The following is a 22716-nucleotide window of genomic DNA, read 5'->3' as shown; positions in this document are numbered from 1 at the left end:
TGAAAGATATCTCGTATAATCTGGATATAGCAATTGTCTATCGCAAAGTACATGTACTTGAATATTGAGACTAAAAACCTCTTGTTCCATAATGAAACTAAATAAACTCCGTAGAGTCCAGAGCAGATTGTTACTGGCGTATTAATTTGAATGTCACACTGGTATCACAGTCTTGATATAAAAATGTCACATGACCATCATCACATTGCATCTATTTGTCCTGCTGTTTTTGCCACTGTTCTGGAGTTAATGTCTTTTGTTGGAAAGCATGGATGGACTTTATTTCCTCTGCGAGTATTTCATTCACTAGTCTGAAAAGAAAGATGTGATGGTGAGCAAAGTATGATAGGAGGTGGTCAAGCATTCACTATCTCCAGCATCAAACCACGGTTTGTCTTATAGTTATACATGAACATATTTGTCAATGAAGCGCTCTCTCTGTTTATGGGAAGCATTCTGTTTGTCATGAGGAATATGATATTCCTGTATTTTTACATACCGGTGCCTCTGCAGTAAAGCTTTTCCAGCAAACTCTTTTGACACTATCACGACGCTAAAACTTGCCCCACAGCCACCGGAGGTATCCTCGATTTCCTGAAAAAATATATAGTCAAACCATAATATTAGGTTGGTAACCAAAGAAAAGCGTCCCACTAGTTGCAACTCAGCAGAGTCAGATTTATGGACTGTATGAGCGATCGAGTTGATAATAAATGACTATAGTGAGCAGGGTCACGTGAGGGTGAGCAATAAGCGAGTCTCAGTCTGTTTCTTTTTTCTTTTTGTTTCTACAGTAGTTTTCAGAGTCATTTACCAGGTGGATTGGTTCCAATTTCCCACGAAGTTTCTCTTCTATTGCTTCCTTCAAAACTGACATTATTACAGCAGGAATCAAAACAATCTCAGAACAAATAATCAGCTTTTTGTGTTAATTCTTAAACTCTCAAGCAACGCTAAACATAACCATTGTACATTTTTACGCACAAACCAGTGCAATGTATGCGCGAGAATAGTGGTTGGTACTTTGCTATCACAACTGTCACTATTGCGGGAAGCGACTAAAGAAATTTTTCGCATTAAATGTGTTCTTTTTTCCACTATATATTCAATACTCTCGCTATCTTTTCTCGGAATAACATAGATCATTTCACAAGTCAACAGTTCAGACAATAAAACAATTATGTCAGTCCATTAAACTCTCAAAAAAAAAGAAATTGTAGTGAAATTTTATCGGTCTTTTTCATGCTTTGACACCGCAACAAGTACCAAAATGTTAACATGGCAGTTTTCCAAAATCTCTGCGTACATAATAACGGCTCTTGCTCTCCTGAAATTTACACTTTCTAACATTCCTAATGATTCAGACGACGCGTCTTGTTCGATAGAAAACAACGTTCAGAAATGTACTTCTAGTGAACCCGCCCAAGACATGTACAGAAGAATGTTGTTTCCGAATCTCCAAAAGTGGTTTGAAAAAGTTGCCCTCCAACACAAAAATAATGAAATCCAGAGACTCTCTGAGGTTTTTCCTCTTGATTCAGAAAATGAAAACTATGTGAGACAAGTCAGGAATGCTGTGTTTTCGAAGACGGACCCAACTCCGATGAAGACGGCAGTAAAACTTGCTGGCACGTCTGCTGACGCTCTTGTTGACATTCTTGATCTTGATGTCGAAGTGGGGAGATCAAAGGATTTTCTGGAGGTAGACTTAATCGCGTCATCTTCGTCACTATTTGACTGTTGCCTGCTTTTCCTTTTCCTTGTTGCTTTGTTTCTTCTTGTCATTTCATATCAATATCATCTCAGGAGATCACAAGGGTCGACGCCTTTCTCAGCCAATGTAAATTAGAAAGAAGACAAAACCGTCTTTCATGTCATTCAAGCATTTAGTGAAATGTATGTTTCAAGACAGTCTGTCATTTTGCCATTATTGGCAGTTTTTGATGCCGAATGAGTTAAAGTCATGCCAGAAGGATGACACCTGTTCTGTGGCATAGGCCTACAAATATCTGCTAGAACTTAACATAGGTCATCCCATATATCTTTCATTTGCAGTTTGTAAGTGGGTTGCTGACAATGCCTGGGTATAGCCCTCTGGCTCACAGATATGGTGGACATCAATTTGGATACTGGGCTGGACAACTAGGCGATGGTCGAGCCATCATGATTGGTGAATACAAGAACAGCAAGGGTGAAAAATGGGAACTGCAGTTGAAAGGATCAGGTTTGACCCCATACTCCAGGACTGCTGATGGAAGGGCTGTGATTAGGTCATCAGTGAGAGAGTTTCTGTGCAGCGAAGCAATGTACTATCTAGGTAATTCGAAATACAGTAATGCCATTGAGTCTCCACTTAAGACACATTAAAAACTGAAAAATACTGTCTAATAGACACCAACCAGACTTTCCCTGTGCTCATGTTAGAACCTGCCATCAAAACTTTCTGTAACTTTTTCATTTTTCAGGAGTTCCAACTAGTAGGGCAGCATCCCTAGTAATCAGCAAAGATGTGATCATGAGAGACCAGTTCTACAATGGCCGTGCTAAGTTCGAACGTTGTGCAGTGGTGCTGAGACTAGCTCAATCCTGGTTTAGGATTGGCTCCCTTGAAATCCTAGCCTACAGTGGGGAACAAAATCTTCTCAAGCAAGTTGTGGACTATATAATCAAGGAATACTTTCCCAAAATTGACCCTGAGGCTTCAGACAGATATCTGACATTCTTGGCTGATGTCGTTGAGCGTACTGCGAAACTGATGGCCCAGTGGCAGAGTGTAGGTTTTTCTCATGGAGTCATGAACACAGATAATTTCAGTTTGTTAGGTATAACTATAGATTATGGTCCGTTTGGCTTCCTGGATGAGTACAATCCAGATTTCATCCCAAACACGTCTGATGATGATGGTAGGTATAGCTACAAGAAACAGCCAGATGTAGGCTTCTTTAATATGCAGAAACTAGGTCATGTCATGCGGGCAGTCCTCAGTGAGAAACAGACCAGGCAGGTTGATGGAATCCTGAGGGGTTATCAGGTGCATTATGATAAGGCTTTCTTGGAAGTATTCGGGGGTAAGTTGGGCTTACAGGGTACTGATAGCAAGGATGAAAAACTGATCAATTCCTTGTTAGATATGATGAAAACAACCAGAACCGATTTCACCATGACATTCAGACAGTTGGGGGATGTAACAATAGATGAGCTGAGGGAGGGGAAGATCTCTGATGATCTCTGGGCATTGAAAAGGGTCTCTTCTCATGAGAAATTCTCCAAGTGGGCAGAAAAATACCTGAAAAGAATTGAAAATTCCAAGATAACGGATGATGCAAGAACAGAAATTATGCACAAAAATAATCCCAGGTACGTCCTGAGGAATTGGATTGCCCAAGCTGTGATAGAGGATGTCCGGAAAGACAATTTTGATACCTTGGAAACTGTACAAAAAATACTTAAGAAGCCTTTCACTGAGCAACCGGAGGCAGAAGAACTTGGGTATGCTGCTGCTCCACCTGATTGGGCAAAGCAAATCCGGGTGAGCTGCTCGTCATAATTTCCTTTTGCTCAGTATGTATCTTGGGCATTGTAGATTACAGTGCAACCTCCCTTAACAGTCACCTCTGTTAGCAGGGGACCCTCTCCATTAGGGACAGTTACAATTCGACCTGTAATGTTATTGTATGAAAATTTCATATTTAAGAATATTCGTATTAAATTAAACATAGTTAAATTGATGTCTTTCACTTTTTCAATAATGAGAATTTTCAATTTGTAGCTCATAAATTTGTTGAATTGAATGTATTCATTGCTAATAAATTCTGTAAATATCACATCAGAAATATGTCTCTTGTCCTTGAATTCGTTTGGCTGTGTATTTTTGTCTTCAAAGGATTGTTGTGCCTTTGTCTCTATGTATTGGTTCATGCGTGTCTTTTTCAGAGGTTGTGCCTTTGTCTGCTCTGGTAAAAGTGTTCAGTGTCTTATTTTGGATGATTGTACCATTGTCTTCACCTCGTTGATCAGAGCTGCTTCTTATTGAATGATTGTTCCTTTGTCGTCTGCTGTGCATTTGTCTTCTCTTTTTGGATCCGTGAAGAAGTTGGCCTGTCTCGTTTCTTTGGATGGATGTGCACCTGTCTTCTCTTATTGGGTCAGTGGAGAGAAATGGCTCTGCCTTTGTCTTCTCATATCGGATCAGTGGAGAAATTGACCTTTTTCTTTCGATGGTTGTCCCTTTGTCTTCTCTTATTTGATCCGTGAAGTATTCTCCAGTCTCTTGAGAATGTTGTGCCAATGTCTTCTCACATATCGGATCGGTGGAGAAATAAGCCTGTTTCTTGTTTCTAGAAACGGCTGTTGTGTCTTTGGCTGCATGGCTGTGCCTTGGTCTTCCCTTATTTGATCAGATCAAGAATGTTGTGCCAATGTCTTCTCACATATCGGATCGGTGGAGAAATAAGCCTGTTTCTTGTTTCTAGAAACGGCTGTTGTGTCTTTGGCTGCATGGCTGTGCCTTGGTCTTCCCTTATTTGATCAGATCAAGAGCATTCGTCGCAAACCCTACTCGAGGACACAAACAATTGTCAGGTGGACGATCACGAACTTCAGAGATGTGACTGAATCTAACACCACTTCTTGCATCGCTCCTCCTATACTCCTATACACGGACCTAGCGGATTCGACAATTCACTCTTGAAGGACTAAACCCAGGGTGACTAAATCGGTTGCCTCGGGAGCTTCCACTCCAGGTTCAAGAAGAATAACATTACGATCTAGAACGTCTCCATTACCGACACTCTTGTTATGGGCCAATTCGTGCCTTGCAAGAAGCAATATCTCAGTCACTCAACTCCGTCATCTCATGCAGTGTTTCGGAATAGAAACTAACTGAGGTATCCATTATCTGACTGAAGACTGGTGATAGGGGGATATGATTGTACCCAACGTTGTCAGAAGTTCGCGTTGTGAAAAAGACCAACACGAAAAACGAGATTTCTGTATCCTTTATTCACACATGATGGTGATATCACACAATAAAATTAACAGCGGACGGAATTAACACTAACGATCATAAAGTGAAAAATACATAGGATTCAAAGGTACAGTCCGAACTTGGACATAAAGAAATTAATTCGATTCAAAACACAAAATCATAGAGCATATTAGTTTGTACCGTTCACAAACACTGCGAGAGTAAGTTCCTATAAGTTCATAAATCTGTTCCGCTAATACGTTATATGGACAGCTTCAACTTTGGATGGATTGTCACACACAAGTTAAAAATCCATATCAGTTGCACGGTACTCCGAAAGATGCGACACATGTTTGCGACCAGCTTCCACTCTCACTCACATACAGGCCATTCTTTGTGACTGAAGAAGAAATGGGTATGCGTAGTTAATAAGACTTGAAGATCATTGATATTCTTTCAAGGATAATGATATCGCAGGAAGCAGGACTTGGTTGTTCAATGCTACGTTAGCTTTATTGGAGTCGTTTGCGTTTACGTGAAAAATGTAATGGGGTTAACTGAAAGACATAACGTCAAGTAACCGATGAGGATAACACGATTTTTTTTCAACATCCTGGCCTTGTAGGACAATTCTGCGGCATCAAAGACGTGACGGCGAATTCGCAGGTTGTGACTTTGTCTGCGGCACTAGCCAAAAGTAACCCGATTGTCTCTCGCGTCAACCATAAGAGTGCCAATTAGAGGGGACGTGCCTTCATGACCAGTTTAGGCATTTAGCTGACTGAGACCAAGAACAACTCCAAAGAACCACCGACTTATCATCAAATCGAGAGTGACTTGTCAAACGACAAAAGTGATGAAGAGGTCTTCGCTGGCCGGGGTTTGGTTTCGTTGCCATGTAGTCTGACAATATTTTACAGTACACCAGGAACGGCTTATATCAAAGCTTACCACCCCATTTGACATCCAAACTCGGACAATTCCAATTTTCTGGGCTGTCTCCGGGTTTATCCGTGAATGAATTCTCATACGACAAGGGCTTTGACCGGATCAAGTCCTGCTGGTTCAGCTTGGAGCAGTCAGCATCCGGGTGGGCGTTCCACGTCTCACCCCCATTCTTGCTCATGACCCTACTCTTGAGATTCTTGCTGAGACCGACCAATCTTTTTGTGGCGTTTTCTAGGCAGTGGATGTTGATGACGCTGTCGTCAATTGCTGGAACAATTGGGATATTATCAAGATGGTGGTATAAAGATACCCTACTGTCAATTCGTAAGAAGCCGACACTCTAGATCTCATAGATCATTAACAGAGAGGTTGCACGACATTTACGACTCCAACTTTATTTCGACATAAGACGGCGAGATTAAAGTTGTATTTCAATACCTAACCTTCTGGATCTATTGGACTACGGCTTCAAAATTGGTGGTCTACACAAACAAGCTATCCACGTCCTGGCAGAAAACGACATACGTCACAACCACCAATGAGTCATAATCGTGAAGAAGCGCAATCAACAAGCCTCAATCATAAACAACTTACGACTCCATGATTTTCCCTTGTCTGTAGTGAACGAGCACACGGGTAGTTGGCTGTAAAGAAGATTGTAAAAACCCAAATTTAATTTAGTTGAAGACAGGAGATGAATTTAACGGTTTTCAGCTACATGGTGAGGTATTGTTATATTGTTATTGAATCACATTTCTCTTTTAGTGCACACTCTGATTGATCACGAACAAGACCACATGTTATTGAGACTCCACTCTATCTGCCTATTGGGGGTAGGTAGGGACTACGAGGCCGGTCCACTTGGTCCTGAGTCCGGGTCCTGAGTGTAATCGTGTCTTGTCTACTCGATAGCAAGCGGCAGCCCAACCCAACGGTTTTAGACTTACCCTGCTGCAGGAATGGCACAGACGTAGAGATGGCAAGTGCTGGTGTCAACAATATAACCTCTTTCGTAATAGTCTGATGGATAAGTGATGGCAGTATCGGCTTTGCACACCTCTGACAACAAGGGTAAAATGAGGCAAATAGAGGTAAAGATTTTCATATTCGATGACTAAAGCAGCATGAGCCCATTTATTAATTCTGGTTGTCATGATATGATGTTGTAGAACTTGACTTGGCTTTGAGGATACATTTCTCCACCGCCCGTTAGGAGCCGTCGTCCTGGAGCCAACTAACGGTCGTGTAAGGGCAGCACAACTTAGTGTTACAAGTCGGAGTAGATTACTAGGACGAAACTTCTGCCTACCAAAGACGATGCGCGCGAGCGATTCTTGGTCAACCAAAGCCGCTCGAGTCCACACTCACCCGTCGCATTGACATCATCAGTTGTCAAACACCCATGGAGCTCCATTCGCATCACAAACCTATCGGACGACTTGCTGTTGGAGACGGGCATCAGTCGGACGTAGCGCGCCTTGAAACTGTCCTCGCCCAGGTCAATGTAAGCTGTCTCGGCAGCGTCCTGAGTTTCCCCCAGTATTACCGTAAACAACTGTGAAAGGGCAGGAATGGTTACTGAAGGAGATGTTCCATTTGATAATGAGGTGCGGTATGGTTTCAAATCCGCTATCCTGATGATATGGAGGTGGCTGCTTGAGAAAATGATCAGTACCGAGATAGAAGAGAGTGCTGCTATGTGCATCATTGAACTTGTCGCTGGAGTTTACATGTATTTGGACGCAAAGAAAGTGGCTGTGACTTTCTCCGTGCTAAAGAAATTGGCTCACCTTTGGTTTCCCAGAAGTGCTGTTGATGACATCTTGCCAAAACATGCTCTCTTCACTGTACTTAACTCTAAATGTAGTAGGGTAACTACTGTAATCATTTGCTGCTGACTGAATACTGATACCCGTTATCAGTGCCTGGTTACCGATTTTGATCTGAAGATGAAACAATATGGACAATCAGCGTCATCATATATCCTATCCTTTCGGTTGTTACTTTGTCCTCATGAGACGAAGCGGGGAACAACTATAAAAGAAAATGTACCGTACCAGTACTGGGATCATTTCACGAGTTGAAGAGAAAAATTACAAACTTCGACCTATATACCGGTACTGGCTGATGACCATCCAGCGATACTCTCTTTGGAAAGCTGCATGAGTCTCTCACAGAAAGTAGCGACTTAGGGCAAGTGACCTTCTTGATTAATTGTCAAAATATTGAATATCGGACATCGGTCTGAGACAGTTCTTGACTCATCAGATATCAAGGTATACGTCTCCGCATTATCGAACAGACGAATTTGTGGGATTCCCCACTAGATATCTAATGTTCGCTCGTTAACCATACCTTACCTGGATGAACTCAAGTCCTTCAAAAGTTGGTCCCCGGTTTAGGAACTGCCAGCCCTGCGACCCGGATTCTGTATTCAGACGGACAAATCGGGCGCTGTTACTAATGGATGTCGAGGCGAAAATTTGACAGTCCTTTATGGTCTTGTCCTCCAAGCCAAGCATGTCATTACATTCTGAATAGTAAAGAAGAAAGAAGAAACTCAACCATAAGTTGAATACTGCATCAAAACCAAGGTTACCAAGTACCTTATCGCATTTACCCCCTGTAAACAGACTTTGGCCACAACAATTTCGTCGACGCAGTGTCCGGAGTGTGATAGTTGACAGAGGCAGTAAGAATCGCCCAGACACGTCGTCAAGTGACGAAGCGAATAGCGAAACTTGTTATGAAGTTTGGCTGAGATCTCATGACTAGTTAGTTTCCTAGCATAGGCGCATCTCACAGACATTCAGCCTAGCCTACCTTCTGTCTCAAGCGTAAATTTGGCAAACGCCATTTCGGTAGCGTAGGAAGTAGCCGTCCTGCCCTTATATACTGCATCGGCTATTAGAGTGACAGTCTTGTTTGGCGTGCCTCTTTCGAAGAATTTGTCCGGATCAACTGTCAAGTTGAACGTCCATTTGTAGGTGTCAACAAAATAAACCAATGGAATCTGAAAGAATGAAGCCTCGTCTTTACAGTGGAAATGTCTTTCTGTTTCAGACTGCGCGACTTGCCTGAATGTTATTTCGACCCGATTTTGTACTAACAAGATGCAAATATTTGGAAATGAGTTAATTATTTGGTGGGTTATGTTGCTAATGATAGAAAGTTTTTGCAAATCCCCGAGGCGCCCAAGTGAACGTCCATCCCATTTCTCGACATCGTCATTAGGACGTTGAAACCTGAGATACATGTAAAGTAGGCGTTCGCCCTAATAATTCGGGGGCTTTGCGAAAACTCCCTAATATGTAAAGTCAAGAACTTAGTGAGCCCCCCTTTAGGTCGGGGGAGCTCCCCCGAACCCCCCTACGAGCATATGTTAAGTGCAAGCTCTAACAACTACAGCTGTTACAATGGGGGGACACCCCCCAAACCCCCCTCCGTCGACATAGGTTTTTACCAGTGCGTTGGGGGGGAAGCTCCCCCCAAACCCCCCCGGTGAACAGTCAACTAGCCCTTCTGTGTCATACTGCTGGAGGGGGGGGTGCGATGGGACCATCCATATAGTTCCTTCCGACACATTTTTGTTTTGGTAATGTAATACATTGTGATTGACCTTATTCACGGGAATCGGGCGTTTCCAGTGATATACGACACAAATGGGTTGTCCTCATGCATTCACTTTCGAAACGCATTTTAAAATAGATGTTACGTCCTGTTAATGGGGCACGTCATCATCGCGTACATTTGGGAAAAACTCCCTAACGAGACCGGAGCAGACGGCTGAAAGTAGTTTATTTATTGGCCGCTAGGGTACAGAATGTACGTCGCTCACCCGAATTTTTCACGCAACTATAGCTAAATAGAGCTAGTTCTAGTTTGTGATTCAATTTGATACTTCAGATTTGGGCAGTAGACCAATATAACTTAGTCGTCAGTGTGGTTTTAAGCTGGAAAAACGTATTTGTTTTTCTTAAAGTGCCTTTTTTGGACGGGTGTGTGCGATTGTTTTGTTTTTATGTCACGTGACCTCGATCATGTCGACACAAAATTGAAATAAACCACCCTTTTCTGTCATTATTTAGGACGGATATTTCTCTGATAAAAACATTAATATAATTGGCCAATTTCTTAGGCATATGATGTAGCGAATTCCCATGAAGATTTAAATTAATTTCAACCAATGGGATAGCAACCACCACCGGAAGATCGCGGAGAAATCGGTAAACTCAACGGAGTTAATTCAGAAAAATACCAAAAAAAATTGTTTGTAGGATATACAATATTTACTCTCTTTATTTCTAATTATTCATTATATACTCCCGCACACACGTGTATCTTAAGAGCCCCTCCTAAGAGGGGGGCTTAATAATGTTGGCCTTGACGAAAGGTGTGGCGATGTCAAAGCCTTGATTATTAAGATTACAGAGAGACTTTGATTTTTTCTTTTGGAAGTTACGAACTCATCCAGGAGTGCACTGAAATATTCTTACCTTAAACTGTATCCCTTCTGTTACAACCGTGCCATTTACTGCTTTGGGTTTGGAAGTGATTACACTCATGTATTTGAGGAATGGCGGAATCAGGACCGTGATGATAACGGTTTTTGCCCATGCGCTGGAGGCAGCTGTGTGGTTCACTGCGACCTCTACGCTGAGGGTCTGACTGCAGGAAGGAAAACACAGAACGCTTCACTTTATCATCAAGAAATTAATACATATCAGTGATAGATCAACAACGACCAATATGATTCTACGAGATTATCATGGTTTTCTGAGGCTGCGACAGCGCCAAACAAAACAGTGCATTTAGTTGTACAATTATTCCAGTTGGTTAATACATTGTACATGCCTCGGAACCATGTGAAGCCACTTACCCGCTTCGGACTGCCTCCGTCGCATTGTTTAGCACGCTGATATTAAGTGACAGTTTTGGAGTCTTCTTTGTAATGTCCCTCTTGAAGTGTCTCTCGAATGTTGCGACTTCCTTTCCTAGGCGACTGACATTGACTAGGAACTTGACAAGGGAGTTCTTGAGAGCTGATGAGTCTTCGCAGATGACGCTTTCGAAAGATATTGTCAACGTGCTGTCGCTCTTGCGTGGCGTGCTCCACTGATCGCGGGCAGAAGTCACTGGAAGGCATCATATAATGTCTGGGATATAGGTAAATGTTTTCTGGCGTGATCTATAAACAGCCTAACGAAAAGGTAAGACACGGTGCCAAGTTTAGTATAAGAACTTTTAGTGTAAAACTTAAGTTAGTCTCGGGGTGACAATAATCATTATCAGAAAATAAAAGTATCACACGCATCAAATCAAACTTCACTGTTTGAAACTCACGTGTATTAGTTACAGGCCACGTTGTAAGACTAACGTTGGTGATCTGGGTCGTTTTAGCCACGGACGAGTTTTGAATAGTCTTAAATCCGACATCATCGATCCCGCAGTTTCCAATGCCAAAGTAATGGGCACGGACCCGGTCTATAGCGACCAAGGCCTTCGTGCCCGAAGGAACAGTCTCGATGATGATGTTGTACACAGCCGTCATCTCGGTCAACGTGATGTTGATGCTCCACACTGTACGGTTGTTGAAATTTACAGTCGGGGTGTGGTCCAGGGGGTAGAGACGGGCAGTTTGATGCCGGTCTTTCTGTAAAGAGTCGAAACACAACCCAAAAAATATTTCATGGTTTTCTTCCAAGTAAGATTATTTGGTTTGAGATTTTTGCATCGTTGCATAAATGTACATTAGGTGTGGCTTTGTGCGTAATTGCCTCCAGTAAATCAATAGCATTCAAGGCTGAAAAACCAACAATCCTTGCCCGTTCACATGTCTTAGGCAACACTTGCTATGGACCAGCCGAGCAAATGGACAAATGAGAACATGATATGCCGTCTGCAAACGAAGAACGATATCGCAAAGGGAACCAGGTCAAGCTGAGCCTCGCAAAATGTTGCTATTCATGTCCTCTTCTACGTTGTAACACAATTGAATCTAATGGTTTAAAACAGTACTCACTAACCTCATCGTACAGTAACGTGTCTGTGACTTCAATCTCCACCGGGGAGCCTACGACTATGGTCCCTTTATCTGCGTACTTCGCCGCGGCAGCTACCTTGATCTTATCCCCTGATACAGTTTCCAGGTCACGTTTCACACACAAAACTGCTTCCAAGACCATCTGGCATAGAATATTTGAGAAAATAAGGATGACGATCTTTTCCCAGCATCGCCGCTATCTTGATACTCGAGGGTGTCTATCGAAGACGATACGCTCCGAAATATTCATTGGCAGGCTAATTTATCAAAACCAATAAGATTACCTTTTTCAAATCAACCTCTTCACAGTGTACAACTTTCACGATAGTAACGATAGTAAAAGGTAATCAATACCTTACACCACATACCTTCCTTAGGGAGCACTCGGAGGAAAGAGTGATCTTCTACAGCTGAGGGAACTCGACAACTTGGATCGATTCAAGAAAAATGATAAAGCAGACACCATTTTATAATTTAGTTAAAATAAATCATGTTCCATCTGGTGGTTACAATTATTCTGTAAAAATTCTGTGATATTCTGAAGTGAGGAATGTCAAAATTCCCTCTCAGGAGTCCAAACAAACATACAAACCTGATTATCATCACTCTCTGTATCAGAAGTCTCCACCATGTTGCTTACCCAACCCAGATCGAGGCTGGCCTTGTGGAAAGTCTTGTTATCATTGTCCGACTCCTTTGTCAATTTAGTTCCGGTTCCGTTCACGCATGGTAAGTTGTAGCCAGTTGATATCAAGCGGAAGTCACAGATGGATATTTTGTCTTTCTGGTTCTCTTCAGTGTAGACATCAACCTGGAATTCTGACGACTTTCCAGCGGGAATATCGATCTTGACAAACATCACAACACAACCACCGAGCACAACTTTGTCGCCGACATTTCTAGTCCCAGTGACAAAAGTGGCGGTCCAGTCCTGTGACAAGAGGATGAAAATAGATGACGAAACCGATCTAAAGATTGTACACCGCAGTGCTGACTAAAATAAATTCACCAAGAAATCACCAATTTCCGGAGGAGATGAATCATGCCCATTTGGATAACGTGATTTGTCAATAAACTGATTGATATTTCAGAGCATTGATACAAAACAATACTATTAGAAAACTTATGAAATAGAACTACATGTATAAGGAGGCCCTATTGCAAACGTTTACTGTTATAACTCAGTTCATACGCGTCCGGGTTTTTGTCTTGGTGTCGTCAAATTCAGAAGTTGTCGGGAGGACACGCTAGGTCACTATCTAACTCACAGTCGCTGGAGCAGCCATGTCTGGAGACTTCGGTGCCGACATAATCCAGATTCTTTTGTCTGATATCTTGATAGCGTTACCAAGCCAATGTTTGGTATCAGCAGCCCCATTCGGATCATCCTTCAACTCTGGTTTGAGGTAGGCAGCAGTAATGATGGTCACAGTATTCATCTTGGTGTCGTTCTTGGTTTTAATGTCGTAACCTTAAGAAACGAAGAGTCAAGTCGTCAAATAGTGTAATAATCTTTGCACCGAGCACTCCTTACAGTGAATTGAGAAAAAAACATACCAGATAAGCGATTGCCAATAAGCAGTGATTCGATTTGCAAAACATATCGCTTATTAATGTTCCAAACGGCAATAAACACTGCTTAGTTGTGCGAATGGCAATAAACATTGCTAAGTGATGCAAATGGCAATAAACACTGCTCACTAGTGTTGAAAATGGATAAACATTGCACACTTGCGTTGTGAAGAAATAGCTTACCAATATTACTGACTGCTCCAAGGTTTAGCTGAACCATGTCAACTGTGGTTTGGTTCACAAAGCTCATATATCGTGGCAATCTTGAAACCTCTGGCAGACAGGGGATATTGCTTCCCTGCTTTTTAATTCTAATCCTGCATACACTGAGGATGGCACTTGACGTCAAGGAGCTCACGGTATAGACGGCAGTTGTCCCATAGGGAACCAGCAGGACAATCTCGTAGCCAAACGCCTCGCCGTATTTGACTTTGGGCGAACTTTTCAGTTCCACTTGTTCGACCTTTGGCTCTGGTTCTCCCTGAATCATGAAACATGGTTCATAGTTCACTATGATTAGCAAAAAGGAATCGATCAAACATAGAAAGAATTACTCGGCACGATCCCTCAGGATTCCACAGAAAAACAACCGCATTACTATCAATTCTACAGACTAGGTAAGGTCGTTCAAATTAATCTGAACTTGATCTTGAATTTGATATTTTTTAAATTATGTAAATAGGCATTGCATATAAACTTTAACAGTAAAATAGTGTAGACTGATATAAAGATACTCCACACGACAATTTCCATTGCGCTGGTGCGTTGAATCACTACACTCCGGCCCACCTTAGTTCTATTGGTCTAATGTCATCAGGGTTCCATCTGAACTGCGAAGCTGATGAATTTGTTTGAATAAATTTCGGAAGAACATATGAATTTGACTGACCTTTTCGATATCCGGCATAATGTCGCCCCGCTCTAGGCACGTGCTCCCTACCCACAGCTTCTTGGCGTCGTAGCGACATCCGAAAGCAACGCAGTACGGCGAGGCGCTGGTTTTGGTATAGTTAATTGAGGTATTGTGCACAGTCATAGAAACCACCACCTGAAAAATTGATCAAGGCAAATTGAAATACAATACGTATACATGTACATTCATTTCAATTGCCTAAACAGGTACCTTAAAACCCAATGCAAGCCTCTAAGTTTGTCTTTGCTTCGTTAGAGTAAGTGTCAGATGATAAAGTAGAAGGGAACATGTATGGAGAAGGAGGAATTTGTGCTTACCAGGTTTTCGTCAATTTAATGATATTGTGAGCGTTGTAAATGCGTAACTGTAGGACTAAGACTATGCTTAGCAGTAGGCCAAAGCAAACGAAGTGCTCTCAAAATGGTGGGAGGGGGGGTCTGAGACGCTGATGTGAAGCGTATATTGATGAGTCGATACCTGTCGCCGCACTTTATTCATGTTATACGAACATATATTTGGCAAACTAACTAATGCACGGTTTCCTTACCTGAACCCGAACAATATTTAACATCCAGAACTCGTCCGCGTCTTCCGTCCCCACATTCGATAGCTGTCCCAATGTAAATATAACCCGGTCGTTGATATCGTTCCCACCAGTGGAGACGAAATCTGGATTGAAGTTCGAAGCATTAAAGCCCTTGATTTTGTCACCGACGTGCATAATCTTTGCTACACAGACTTCTAGGAGGGCTTTATCGTAGTAGGGTCCAGCGATGTCGATCTTGAGTGGTTTGTACTGGGTTCCAGGCGGAATGTGGACATCTAGCCAGTAGACGTATGTACCATTTTCGTAGATGTCAGCCCGGCGCATCGGGCTCCGGACGACAAAGTTAATCAACTGAAAGACGATGTATTAAGGTATGATTTCCTGCTGCAACCGTCGAGGGGTAGGATCATGGTAACAAATATATTAAGTGAAATCAAGGGCAAGGTTTGGGCTCCATTTGTACTTATAAAACATAGTTATTTTCCTAGTCTGTATCAACACGTTTTACCAGTTTGTGTACGTACCTTTGGTTCAACATATGAAGGCAATTCCTGGACAACATTGAACCTAATCTGTGCCACCCATAACCATGACTCACAATACTTCACTCCGACGGTCACCCAAAGTATATCATCATCGGTGGAAAGCAGTTTAGCTAGGATTCTGATCTGGACCGTATTGTGTGCTTTACCAGATTTCTCGCCGGAGTTACGGATGGTTCCAAGGGGCCACTCAACGCAGTCATTGATATCATTATTGGCCTTAAAATACAATTAATATTAGAGTTAAGTTTCACAAGCTATACGAATACACTTAGACCCTACAGTCGGGTCAATATACGATAAACCCGGACAAAATTGCAGCAAAAGGTTTTTTAAATGGTTTCTGGTAGTTTTTTCCTTTATTGACCCGACTACTTTACGGATCAAGACCAGTGCATTTGAAGTCGATTTCAGGTGCATTCTCACGTAATCATATTCCTGAGGGATTTGTATGCATGTAAGTCGTAAATCTCAAGCTCATTAACTTGGTTCTTCAAGTAAATGTTTTATTCCAGAGGATTTCTAATAACACAAATTTGATGGGTTTTAACAAATACATTTTTGTACTAGTAATTAATCAGATAAATAATGTGTTGTCTAATGATTCAAACTCAACTCGTAGTTATATTTACCTCGGATGTCAGGACTGCTGCTGAAGAATCTGCCTCGAAACCTGCATGGTTGGATCCAATGTAGGACAGCTTAAAGATCTTGTCGACAAGGGCCATCTTGCTGGTGGAATTGTACGGCATGCATGCAAGGTATGTGTAGTTGCCTACACTGCTGGGTGGCGTGGTGATATTTACAGTAGTAGCGATCACAGTTCCGGGTACTACTTCAGCATGTGAGAGAGAACAGGTGAAGCTCGGTTTGGTCGTCTACCGGAAATATAAAAGTAAAAAAAGTACCTTTCATGACTATAGAACCTGATGAGGAGGGCATCTTTGGACTGCAGCTGGTGTGTTACGTTTTACGGAAATACATGCTAAGTGGCATCATGAGATTAAAGTAGTGGTTTTTTTGCTTTGCCGTCATGCACAAAATATCAGACCTGTGCATAAAGCGAAAACACTGAAGTCGTATTCCAAGGCACATCGATGGCTTGAAACGACTTTGCTATAATCCGTTTCATGCACAGGTGAAATTTGGAATTTAGAATGTTATTGCAGGTGGGATATCTAAATAAAACATATTATATTTACGTACACAGGACGTAGTGCTCGCCTCCTTTGCTGTCAGTTTCTTCTCTGCTACCCATATCCTCTTATCATCCACCTGGACAGCAGCATTTATGCTGTATTTGGTTCCAATAACCACATCGTCCGAGTCCATCAGATACCCGTAAACGGAGATCTTGATAGTATTCTGCGTTGCGTTGGTGTCTCCTCGACGAAAACCTATCACGAGACGAGCAATGTGTTATGTTAGACTATCGCTTTAAAACGTGGGAAATCTCTAACATCTCACATGTAACAATGAAAAGACTTTCGGACACGAATACCATTACCGGTACGTTTGTACACCAAAACTAATAAGGTACACCAATCTTATTTATTCTGTAGTGCAAGGTTAAGGTACACCACTCTTATTTATTCTGTAGTCCAAGGTTTTCCCTTTCTTCCACTTACCAGTATTAAAGATTTTGCCCAGCCTCAACATGATAGTCGAATTGGTAGGATGTTCGTTGAGGCTGGCCTTGTCCAGTAAAACACTAGCGTAATTTGCCCCTGTAACGAATAACGTCAACATTATCATTTTTATTATTATCATCGGGATGGTGTCATTATTCAATGCATAAATTCTAAGCTGAAATTTAGTGTAGCCCAGTATTGTTCATACTGCTATTTCACGACTTTCTAGGATTTTTAATGAAAATCGTCACCAGCGTACGTAAGAGCTTACCATATTTATATTGATGTATCAGTAGGACAAGATACATTATTTGCGTACGCGATACTCTATAAAGGACCAACTACACAGTAAGTCCCTACAATGCATACTGTTCGCCGAAATGCATTACACTAAGAATTCGATATGCAACATTAAAGGATAGAAAAAGAGTGAAACACAAGCCGCGTACCATGCGTACGCTATCGATCTACTGTCATCACATGCATTGATATGCCTACGCGTGGTCTATTGTCTGTCCGTGCCTGGGAGGGGGAGTGCAACTCACCTACGCTTGCCACGGATACCCTCACAAGTTTAATCATGGCAGCAGGAGCTGGGTTTGGTTCCACTAGTAAGCTGACGTCATTATACATGTCGTACAGAGTCATGCTGATGGTACAGACCACGGGAGAATTCTTAGCGACCTCGGTGGGGCCTTCTATCTTAAAGGCAGGAGGTGTTGTGCTTTTAGGCTTGAAAAAGAAGAGATAAGAACAAGGTCTTTAAAAATATGAAGTAACTCTCAAATCGATGCTCGTAATGCAAACGTGACGGGTATATCTCCGTAAAATAAATTCCATTGCTGCTAAAAGCTGTCTCAGAGAAGTATCACCAATTTATTTACCAGCACATCTTTTTAGACACCATGTCAGAGGCGATACTCGGCTGCAAACTTCGTTGTCTTTATAAACACTAAGTAACATAACAACCCGATACAGATGTTACAGAAGTTATGAATCATTCACAACTCCAACTCGGATTTAAACTTTGCGAGCGAATTACAGTCGTCGAATGACAACTTCGAATCAACTGAACTGACAAAAGTTTTCGAACTGATAAACTACGTGTGTCTGCACAATAATATTGTTAGGATTATTGGGACAATTATATTATAATGTAGAGCATATTTGCTCTACATCCATGGCAGTATCAAGGCAACAACGTCCTGCCACCTCACCTCCTTATTGTCGACAACTCCTTTGCACATGGCCTGCCCAACCCAAACTTTCTTCTTATCGTGATATAAGCAGCCGGCAGAGACGTGGTACAACTGGTCCTTTACTACCTGCTTCGTGACTACTGCAGAGAAATCGAATGTAATCTTGCTGCTGGTGCCGAGGGTCGTGTCATTGTTGTAGTTCTGCACTATCCCGAGGTCAATTTTAGCGTGGTCGTACTACAAAGGGAACATTGCAAGTTTGCGGCCGATTTCTTGTCAGCCAGGTTGGTTTAGTTGGTCCAGAGGACTGCAATATTTTGCCTATACAACTCATGTACACTTACGCGTGTACAAACTCTTGAATCTGATCACAATGACGCAGCAATATACGAAATAGATATTTCAAATAGCGTACTGATGTCAATTGTGGAAACTTTGAAAAGTTTCTCCAACACTACTGGTCGCCAAACTTCACTCCTGTTTCGTCAGAACCTATCGGAATGATGCCTGCAAGGTATGTAAATTTACCAATTTTGATTGACTTAAAAACATGGTTTTTGATATTTAGGTCTACAACAGATTAGAATCGTTTGACTACCGACATTGCGCTATATAATGTTTTCAAATTTACCCTATCTCCTCCATTATATGCTTTCAGCCTCCACGGGACCGAAGCTTCTCTGATCATGAAGTTCTTCCCAATGGTGGTTGTTGGTGGAGTCAGGACGAAAATAGCATCATTATTCGCATCTCGTGGTGTGAACAATTCGCATTTTATCTTATACTTGACCTTTGGCATGAAGATTTCCAAGGAGTAGTGAATACCATCGCCCAGGCTACAAGTTGTCTTGCTAACGTCACTTCTTTTAAAGGTGTACTGGACATCCGTTGGTAAAGTCTATGAAAAAAAGGGAACGAAATTTTTTAAAAAGGACATCGGTGACCAATGTTTTGATGACCTTTCTAATCCTCATCGAGTTTTACATGTGACAAGTGAAGTTCTATGCCTCTTTTAGTGTGTACACGTATTGCGTTGAAATAAAATACAACACTTGATACCAGAGAGCAGATGAACTTCTTAAAAGAATTAAAGAATGAGAGCCGGCCTAAAACCTGGGAAAGAACCTGTTGGATAGTTACCACAGCTCTCTTGTGCCTACTCTTCGGTGCCGCTGAGTTCGAGTCAGCAGCATCCCTTCCGAACCCCGGCACCATAGTCTCTTGATCTTGAAGCAGACGACGATTAGTAGCGTGTACAGTGTCGTCTGCCAGTGGGGACATCCGTCCTTGCTCCTGGAAGTTGATGACAACTTCTGTTGAGGATTCAAGCAAAGGATCGAAAGGGTTAAAAGCAGCTATGGTCAGGTTAGCTTCTGAAGTGAAGCCATTCTCTGGATGGTAGGTGAGATCTCCAGTGGTTCCGTTGATCACAAAAAGTGCTGCGTCGTTCCCACTTTTGATGACGTAGTTCACAACTGCGCATGGGCATTCGTCTTCTGCTGAGCACCTCGTCTCATCATTGTCAAACGCCGTGATGGACTGAAGGGTTGTTTCCTCTGGAGGCTTCAGAAAGAATTCATAGATATCTTTCGTGAACTGCGGAGGGAAATTGTTTTCTGCCAGAAAAAGAAAAGACTGTTAGCACTGACCAGACATACATAATGCACTATGGATACCAAGTTTTGTTTCCCATTTTCGAATTCGCAGCTCCTCTAAACATTTTCCTTATCAAGACAAAGTGATTTCCTGAAATGTTTAGTAAATCCTAAATCTGATTTTTCGAAGGACTTGTCCATTTCAAGTGTGGTCGTTGAAATGTCCCGAAGCGCATCACGTCAATTTGTCATGTCGGCGTTTTACCAGTTAATCTCGGGCGATGACAAAGAACATCGGCCATCTAAATTATTGAACTTACGCTGACATAGAACCTTACCCTGGATTTCGGATCGAGATGAACGTGTACCTACCTTGCATATCACATCCATCTCCAGCCCAACAAGGGTCACACGAACACTGGTCTGCAATACACTGACCATGCTCACAGGGAATTTCTCGATAACTGAATAAGAAGGGCGTTCGGTGTGACAGCGTTGAAAGGCAGTTTCTAGGCCATTAGATGTTCGTCTCTCCCCAAGCAATATTAGGTTTAAAGCCATTTTCTAAAAAAGCGCAAGTGTCATTTTCGCAAAATTGCCCGGAAGGAGGGAGTTCCCTGTCAATAACGTCCATCAGCTTGCACCATGCATATACTTCACATAATACGTTATTGAACACTAACCCGAGATGCGTCGTTATAAATAAATAAGTCCCATCATTAATGCCTATACTTTCTAGAATGGACTATGTGCGCCATTAGACATCAACAATTGTGAAATTAGTGGACATGAAATTGTGAAATTAGTACACTGCAAAAAACATTGATTTCTGAATATTTTGAAACCCTCCATGCGCAAAAGCTGTTGGACCGGGCATATCAAAGTGTATACTGGTATTGGATATCTGCCAAGGCATTTACCATTGCTTTTTTATATATAAACACTCGAAATTGGAAATTTGCATGGAGTGCGCTTAACAGAAATCCGATCGGTACCTTTACTGCTGCATTTGCCGAACAGTAGAGGATATGCATTAAGGCTAGTGAATAATTTTACTGGAAATTCAATGTTCATTTACACTAGCCCTTCCCGAGTACAAAACTAGATCAAAACATTTATTAATTGACGCTTCCATCATGTCCATAGGGGAAGAGAGGAACCGCAATGAACCTTAACCAGTGACTGCCAATTATACTGAAGCCCTGCACCCCTGTCAAGAGTGTAGGGTGCAACTTTTGGTGTGCCGCCATGTCGCCAACGCCATAACTCATGACTGTTATAACAGGTACTGATGAATCCTCCCTTTACCTCACGCATGGGGCGCTGCACTTCTCACATGCATTTTCTCCCTTCTCACATTGGCAGTCTTCACAAGGGTAAGGACTCAGGTCTTTGATCCTGCACGCATTCGAGGAGGACACTGAAATGAAAAATGCGAGCCCATTGACTTTGCACCCAAAAACTTAACGCTTTCTGTTCGAAAATGAAGACCATCTGATGACTGTGGTGTTTTTTTTCCAAATGGTACATGCAATGTAGATTTTCAATGATTCAGCACTCTATACCGGCAGCTTCATTTCCGTTGCACCAACTTAAATTGGTTTTATGCATATAACTAACGTTAAACTTTAAAAAAGCCATTCCATATTCCGGTATTTGCCTTAATTAACGTAGCATCAAATACCGGAACAGTTTATAGAGCACATCATTTTGATCACGAAAGTAACCTACCTTGTTGTAAAAAGATCACAGCGAATAATGAAAATATCACAAAATTCCCTTCCATTTTGAAAACGGCTACACCATTCTTCCGAAAGAGGCAACTGTTGATTCGAGGGATCCTGTTTGAGGCAATGGACTCCCGCTTCGAAACTATGTAAAACTTCCCAAAATCAATATATTAAACTTTCATGGGGAACAGTGGGCCCATCAAACCGCGGACACGTAACGACCACTCTACTCTTAGTTACCATGGTTATATCGATGTAACTCGGTTGGACGGAAAACTTTCGACTTTCATTGTTGTTTTTCAAGAGGAAGTCAGTTAATGTTTTATTTTGCCTGCACAATTAGTTTTCGTTAGTGTACTTTACAGAACAACAGGCATTGAGTCAGTTAAAAGTATGGTTGATGACATTCTGGGTACCTACACGTAAATATACACGTATCGATTCATGTACAGTTCACAGTACTTTGTGCATGTACAAATACAAGTACACGCACACGTATTGGTTCCGGTGCCATAATGAACGAACGTTTCCGCCTGCATCTTTAAATAATATTTCAAATTCCAAATTGGACCTGTGCATAAGACGGATATAACGAAACAATTATCAATGTCGTAGGCTATCACCAAGACTTTTAATACGACTTTATACGCCTCGGTTTTGGTCTACATTTTTGCTCCATCCTCGCGGTTTGGGTGAGACAACCAATACCTCCAGTTCGGTATTAATCCCTTAAAGGTCGATCTATACTCATGCGTGGCGTTAAACTGCCCAACTTCAACTCGTGATAATTCATTGATAACAATGAATCAAAAAAAATTATGGTACGGTACGTTACGCATGAAACATCTAAGTGAACTTTTCCCCAAAATAACTGGATCGTATTTCTGGATTACCTAGAAAAATGTTTTTTTGGGGAAGGTAAAAAAATCACCTATGCTATGTCGCATCGAAGCATACTCTGTTGGAAAGGACGCAGCCATTCCTAGCGCATGTCCGTATAACCGCCGATTATCAACAAATTCCAATTATG

At 41.9% G+C, this 22716-nt stretch overlaps 4 protein-coding genes across 4 annotated transcripts; 1 reads left to right on the top strand and 3 right to left on the bottom strand.

The window, feature by feature from the left end:
- Positions 1-925, bottom strand: LOC135491078 (bolA-like protein 2). The gene is made up of 3 exons (XM_064776722.1): positions 815-925; positions 500-594; positions 1-311 (listed from the first exon to the last, which is right to left on the bottom strand). Exons 1-3 carry the CDS (start codon positions 875-877, stop codon positions 212-214), a joined length of 258 nt encoding a protein of 85 aa, XP_064632792.1. The 5' UTR covers positions 878-925; the 3' UTR covers positions 1-211.
- On the top strand, positions 911-3819 carry LOC135491075 (protein adenylyltransferase SelO-like). The gene is made up of 3 exons (XM_064776720.1): positions 911-1702; positions 2056-2317; positions 2466-3819. Exons 1-3 carry the CDS (start codon positions 1271-1273, stop codon positions 3545-3547), a joined length of 1776 nt encoding a protein of 591 aa, XP_064632790.1. The 5' UTR covers positions 911-1270; the 3' UTR covers positions 3548-3819.
- Positions 3820-5047: 1228 nt separating this feature from the next.
- LOC135491476 (uncharacterized) lies at positions 5048-12675 on the bottom strand. Its single transcript, XM_064777375.1, has 13 exons — positions 12550-12675; positions 11941-12099; positions 11258-11567; positions 10794-11049; positions 10411-10582; positions 8738-8927; positions 8275-8447; positions 7705-7857; positions 7283-7469; positions 6862-6973; positions 6509-6558; positions 5918-6181; positions 5048-5366 (listed from the first exon to the last, which is right to left on the bottom strand). Exons 1-13 carry the CDS (start codon positions 12586-12588, stop codon positions 5284-5286), a joined length of 2148 nt encoding a protein of 715 aa, XP_064633445.1. The 5' UTR covers positions 12589-12675; the 3' UTR covers positions 5048-5283.
- Positions 12676-13840: 1165 nt separating this feature from the next.
- On the bottom strand, positions 13841-16259 carry LOC135490911 (uncharacterized). The gene is made up of 6 exons (XM_064776489.1): positions 16164-16259; positions 15514-15750; positions 14990-15340; positions 14419-14577; positions 13888-14010; positions 13841-13855 (listed from the first exon to the last, which is right to left on the bottom strand). The coding sequence occupies exons 1-6, from the start codon at positions 16257-16259 to the stop codon at positions 13841-13843; spliced, it is 981 nt and encodes a 326-aa protein (XP_064632559.1).
- Between the last annotated feature and the right edge of the window lie 6457 nt (positions 16260-22716).

The sequence above is a fragment of the Lineus longissimus genome, chromosome 7 (genome assembly GCF_910592395.1).
Source record: "Lineus longissimus chromosome 7, tnLinLong1.2, whole genome shotgun sequence".
NCBI lineage: Eukaryota > Metazoa > Nemertea > Pilidiophora > Heteronemertea > Lineidae > Lineus > Lineus longissimus.
The sequence above is the reverse complement of the archived record's forward strand: the minus strand, read 5'-3'. Positions and strand labels throughout refer to the sequence as shown.

Excerpts from the sequence above, each read along its gene's own strand:
- LOC135491078 (XM_064776722.1), bottom strand. The coding sequence starts at position 877 with ATGTCAGTTTTGAAGGAAGCAATAGAAGAGAAACTTCGTGGGAAATTG. Across the intron at positions 595-814 it reads AATTGGAACCAATCCACCTG|GAAATCGAGGATACCTCCGG; the intron begins GTAAATGACTCT and ends ATATTTTTTCAG. Across the intron at positions 312-499 it reads GCTTTACTGCAGAGGCACCG|ACTAGTGAATGAAATACTCG; the intron begins GTATGTAAAAAT and ends CTTTCTTTTCAG.
- LOC135491476 (XM_064777375.1), bottom strand. The coding sequence starts at position 12,588 with ATGGTGGAGACTTCTGATACAGAGAGTGATGATAATCAG. Across the intron at positions 8,448-8,737 it reads ATTTACGCTTGAGACAGAAG|AATGTAATGACATGCTTGGC; the intron begins GTAGGCTAGGCT and ends TTTACTATTCAG. Across the intron at positions 6,559-6,861 it reads TGTGCCATTCCTGCAGCAGG|CCAACTACCCGTGTGCTCGT; the intron begins GTAAGTCTAAAA and ends TCTTCTTTACAG.
- LOC135490911 (XM_064776489.1), bottom strand. The coding sequence starts at position 16,259 with ATGGCCCTTGTCGACAAGATCTTTAAGCTGTCCTACATTGGATCCAAC. Across the intron at positions 15,751-16,163 it reads CAGCAGTCCTGACATCCGAG|GCCAATAATGATATCAATGA; the intron begins GTAAATATAACT and ends TTGTATTTTAAG. Across the intron at positions 15,341-15,513 it reads CTTCATATGTTGAACCAAAG|TTGATTAACTTTGTCGTCCG; the intron begins GTACGTACACAA and ends ATCGTCTTTCAG.
- LOC135491075 (XM_064776720.1), top strand. The coding sequence starts at position 1,271 with ATGTTAACATGGCAGTTTTCCAAAATCTCTGCGTACATAATAACGGCT. Across the intron at positions 1,703-2,055 it reads GATCAAAGGATTTTCTGGAG|TTTGTAAGTGGGTTGCTGAC; the intron begins GTAGACTTAATC and ends TTTCATTTGCAG. Across the intron at positions 2,318-2,465 it reads CGAAGCAATGTACTATCTAG|GAGTTCCAACTAGTAGGGCA; the intron begins GTAATTCGAAAT and ends TTCATTTTTCAG.